At 43.7% G+C, this 5,470-nt stretch overlaps 1 protein-coding gene across 2 annotated transcripts in view; it reads left to right on the top strand.

Annotated features, from left to right (window-relative positions):
• Positions 1–3,275: 3,275 nt before the first annotated feature.
• LOC109473600 (profilin) overlaps positions 3,276–5,470 on the top strand; it is a 9,072-nt gene continuing 6,877 nt past the window's right edge. The window contains exon 1 of one of the 2 annotated variants that reach the window (XM_019773535.1): positions 3,276–3,579. In XM_019773535.1, the coding sequence (XP_019629094.1) occupies positions 3,469–3,579 (111 nt within the window). In that variant the 5' untranslated portion in view covers positions 3,276–3,468. The remainder of the gene's footprint in view (positions 3,580–5,470) is intronic. The other variant, XM_019773518.1, reaches the window with a different exon arrangement.

Genomic DNA, 5,470 nt, shown 5'->3' with positions numbered 1-5,470 from the left:
GTTAACGGGCTCGTCACCGGGCGGCGGCGGAGTCGCCGGCGGGGAGGGTGACGTCCCTTCGCCGCCCAAGTCAGAAATGGGGTCATGCCAAATAAGGCAAGCTCATGAATATTAATATTCCTGGGGTCGTAGAGTAGAAGATGCGAGGTTATACGGCAGGGGTAAGGGGTGGAGAAGGAATTCGGAGCCGCTGCCCCTGCCATGGGAGGATGCGCAATGCAGGCTCTTCCCCCTCCCTCCTGAAAGAAGTGTGGTATAGTCCATTTCACATAAGGCAGCTGTCGCAGGAGACGGCAGGTGGCGGCTGTAGGGAAGTGTTTTGTACGAAGGCCCACGACGACATGCGTTACACCTTTTCCACAGCCCTGCCACACCGCGCTGCACCGGGGCCCTCCAACCGCTCCTACTATAAGTTAACGGAAGGCCCCTTATAGTGGACGACAGATTGTGTTCTAGATGTCTGCTTCAGTTGTTTTGTGTAAGCAAATAATTAAACATTTCTTGTTCAATTCAACTTGGCTAATAGTAATGTTTTACATGTTTATGTGAGACTGACTTGTCTGGAGCATCAAATTATGGAAAACATATCAAACATTCTCTGATTATTTCTAAATGCTTGTCCCTTACATACATGTATATGTAGCTATATAGGAGGCATGTTATTATTGTGTTGGAAGTTGACGGTCTGACTAAACATGTTAAGGCATTTTGTTTAAATAATTTGGGGAAGTTGTATACATTGTACCTATCAGCTTTGAGTAAGGCCACGCCTCCTTAATTTTTGGATGACATCCTCTGAAGCCCCCCAAACTAGTGCGCGCGGGCGAATAAAAAAATTCCGGGCAAAAATAAAAATGCTGCAAAACTACAGGAATACAAAGCTGGTATTGTGATTTAGCGACAGTACTTAGCGACGTATACGACAAGCGCTAGCCGGCACATACTGGCTTTTTGCGCAATTGCGGAATTTATGAATCGGCACTGTACGTATGTACTGAGTTCTTGAGTCGTGGAGCTTCGCAGCCTGGGTGCCCGGCTCCGTATTGTCGCTAAATATCATGGACTACCCAGGCCTAGAGCCAGGCCAGAGCCTCGGCGGACATGATCTTTTTTTGTTTTGACAACAGGTGAAAATCAATGCGCGCGCGGATGTCATCCATAAAATTAAATCGGCGTGGCCTAATGGTATGTGCATGCTGAGACCAAGAAAGTTGGTTGTTAAGGGTAACACCTACTTTATGATTGCTTCTGTCTACTAAGATGTGATTTCTTAATTTGTAGTTGAAGTGTTTAGGCTTGTCTTTGTGCATGATTTTCCTGCAAATATCACGATCACGATCATCAGCAAAAGGCGGGAATTGTTGGAATCAAGATCGGTCGGGTTTTGTGTGTGGCGAGAAAAAATTGGTTAAAGGCACTTAAGTATAAAATCATTTTGAGCTAAAAAAATTGTTGTCAGTAGAGTAGCATGAATGCAATCCTTCCTTTGTTTAACATGTTGAAGGCCATGTTTCCACCACGTTATTGTGTGAATTGTTTAGTTATTGGATAGCGCCACAAAATTCAATCTCTATATAGAAGTAAAATCAGCGGATGTGAGAAAAAAAAACTTTTAGTTTAATTAGAGGACTTTTGAATTTTTACATCACATGATTTAACTATTAGTAAGTCGACGTCATTACCTGACGTATCGTTCAGCGTTTGTGACTGAGAGTGTTTGTGATTTAATAGCAGGACTGTCAACACAACAAAACAGAGGACAAGTTTGATTGTGAGTCTCCTGTCGGCTTTCTGTGGTACTGCAACGGAACTTCTGTTTTGGTAACTAGCTTGAGTTCTCAGCTTGCAATAAAACTATTTTAAAGGTAGGGTGTTTTCTGGCTGCTGAATAGCGGTTGTTGCAAGTTATTTTGCTGTTGTAAAGATAGCAGTTTAAAAAAATCTTCGGAAAATCTCTGGGAAAAGCGTGAAATGTCTACTTTTCAGTTTTTATAGAATGATGCAATGATGCATGTCGCATCCCTAGCCTATCCCTCTTTTACAGATACTTTCACGGTCGATGTTCAGGAGAACTTGCACTTCTTGTTCCGCCGCTCAGAACCTTTCAGCGTGCCACTAGGTTCTCTTCCAGTTCTCATCAATACACCGTTAACATACCTGTCTCAAAATCATTTTACAACAACAGCTTCTTCCCCTGGACTGCAAAATTATGGAACTCTCTTCCAAACAGCTGCTTTCCGTCCGAATATAATCCACAAAGCTTCAAAGCAAAGGTCCACCGCCATCTCCTGACATAACTACATTATACTCACTTTATATAATAAGTACCTCTAGCTCTATGCCTAGAAGTGGCCAAAAATAATCGGCCTTGCATTGAGCGATACCGTTAAAAAAGCCGAACAGAAACGCGCGCGTTCAAACTGTTCCTATCACCACATAGTAATGATACACGCACATGTATCTCCCATGTACTGGCTATCCTGTCGAGAGATGGGTGGGATATTCGTTGCATTTCTCATACCAGCCGTGCCCCCGGCTGATCCCTGCCTGTAGGAGATAACATTCCGGGGTAGGAACACTTGTCCACCGCGGGATCCAGACGCGCACATCACATGCTCTTCCACTGACAAAAAATACTAGCAGGCCAGTCGACCCAGTCATTCTGAAAAATTCACTCACTTCCAAACATGGGAGGGTGCGCCCTCCAGCACACGATGAAATATCATCAGCTCTGTTATTGTACCCCAATAATGGCAGGCAGACATGTCAAACCCTTCCCCACAAGCCAGATCTATTTAAGGAAATACAACTTATAGAAAACTTTGCGATTGATCAATGCGTGTTTCCAGACATTAACTTGATGTGAAAGAAAGAACATGTGGACTGGAGTTTGTTGCCGCTCACACCGCTTTCCTCCTCAGCCATTGATGGAGACTAACATTCAGGCATATCGGGTTATTTCCGAACTCAAATGGTTAGATATGCACAGAGATCATATATTTTTAGATAGACGAGACCACATTTCCGGAGGGAAGATAATATATACATTATGATTTACTAATTTCTTATAGACTGGAAAAGGTGTATCGTTATTTTCAGTTTGTCTTTTAATTATTGAACAGAAACCATGTTTGTCCTGCCCCGTGCTTGGTTATTGGTAAGGTGGTGAATAAGGGTTCCTCACGCCATAGTTCCTAGCCTGTCCCTCCCCCAGAGTCACTTGTAAATCCATTCTAGATTTCCGAAAACTGCCGAGAGCCGACCCCGCCCCTCGTGGCCAGGCGTCCCGGCATTCCTCTGGGGTGAAGTAAAGTTTGTGATCGGCGGGGGTCTGGAGGAGAGGATGACATTTAAATAGATCGTCACTGCCAACCAAGGACACTCTAGTACAGGACCCATTAGTCACAGCTAGGACTTAAGTCTGGTGTAATATTCTTCACGGGAGGAGACTTCAAGAAAATCTCCAGTATGAGCTGGCAGCAGTATGTCGATCAACATTTGGTGGCGACTCAGTGCGTCACCATGGCGGCGATTTGTGGCCTGGACGGCAGCATTTGGGCCAAATCCAGCGGGCTGGAGGTAGATTGAATTCAGTGTCTGTTTTATCGCACGTAGAATTTCACTGTTGTCTAATCTGAGCTTAAACTACGCGGCAAAGACAGAACTCATGTGTTGTGACCCAGTGTAGATTTATTTAGTGTCCGCGAAATTCCGTGTCGCAGTTCTGTGTCCGCTCCGAGACGTTTATAGTCATGTCGCCATGTCCGCGACCACGTGGTCCCCATGCCGGCATTCAATATCAACTCTCAACAGTCCCGTCACTTCAGGACGTCACAAAAATATTAGCATCTGTCTCCAGACCAAGTACGAATGTGATAACGGCAAGGACTTAGCGAGTATAGTGCTTTGTCTGGAAGTTTTGTATGGCCTCATTGACAACAGCCGTCCCAGTGGCGCAGCTATGGTGTTGATCTGCACCTGTTCCTACTGATCTGTACTCTCCAAGCAGAGGTTTAGGGTTCGGCTTATTTTTGGCGTGTTTTAGGCGTTTCTGTGTTTTAGGGCTTTCGTATATAGACAGTTTTATTTCAATTTGGCTGGCGTAATGAAAAATACCAATAAAAGGTCAATAAAATGTCCCAGAACATGTCAAAATAAGTCCAAGCCTAAACCTCTGCATCAGGCTTGGTGAGTAACTGATCCGGACGTTCCTCTATCATCGGCCATGCAGCCGGGATGAATCATTGGAAGCCGCGCCAAGCTTATAAAACTATCGCATGACGATTTGGCGTATTCCGGTGGGGTCTTCTGCCTAAAACGTCAAATCAAACCCTACTAGTAGGTCTACCGATTACACAGTGGAACGGTCAGTAGTTCCCGCTAGATAGTTCCCTACAAACAGTTGACATACATACATACATTTACCGGTGAAGTGAAAAACGTCATTCAGCCATTGTCACACAGTCTGAGATTAGACAGTCTTTTTCTCGACTACTTGTACTTTGAAACTTTGGCACAAGAAGCGGGAACTCTAGAAGAACCAGTCAGAAACTTTTTTGTGTTTCAATATTCGCCAGTTTCTTGCCTTTTCTTATTCTAACTCGTATAGCCAAGGTCAATCTCTAACAAGGCTCGAAAGCCGTTGAATACACACCAGATAATCAAATAGCGTACGGAGCGAGATGAGTAGTAAAGGAAGAATTATTCATAACAGCTGGTAGGACATATTTTCATAGCTGTCGAGTCTCAGACGAAGGAACTACAATAAAACAACATATAATAACTAGAGTTCCACGATCTCATACCCTCGCACGGCCTTACAACTGACGAATTATAAATGTTTCTCAGTGATTATGCAAATAAGATCCTCATTTGCGTGAATTATGTCCGTTGATCATATTCTCTACTCAATGACATTTTTATGTCAACAAATTTCCTGCTAGGGAATTATAGCTATTACTGACCAATTATTCAAATTAGGGCTCAGTTTACATAATCTATGTCTGCCGATGTTCGCCTCGTTCTAGGCTGTATGATAATAACGTTAATGCCCCGCCTTATCCTCGGTGTATATGGTGAGATATAATCCCTGGTCAAGTGCGATAACCATCGAATAAACCACCTCGTTCACTGCGTGTGTGTATCACGATAACTCGAGAAGGCTTTAGATGTATTGATACTCGGTAGGTGGGTAGGTCTTATTCTTGTTGAAGTGCGGCGTGTTATAATACTGCAGCGGAACGTCTAGTTTTGATATCACGTAATCTGGACATAGGGTCATGAATTTCGGACTTCAGGTAGTTTTCGTGCTTGGGAAGAAGTGACCCCACAGCAGTTCGTTGAAAAATATGTAAGTATAACTCAAGAACCGGTCGATAGATCGTCGTGATTTTCAGTATGTAGGTCTTGCTTGGACATACAAGATGGCAATTATATAAACCAGGATCTAATTTGCGTAATTATTGAAGAA

Source organism: Branchiostoma belcheri, unplaced genomic scaffold, assembly GCF_001625305.1.
Source record: "Branchiostoma belcheri isolate BF01 breed outbred unplaced genomic scaffold, Haploidv18h27 scaffold100, whole genome shotgun sequence".
Classification (NCBI taxonomy): domain Eukaryota; kingdom Metazoa; phylum Chordata; class Leptocardii; order Amphioxiformes; family Branchiostomatidae; genus Branchiostoma; species Branchiostoma belcheri.
This window is presented reverse-complemented; position numbering and strand designations above follow the sequence as displayed.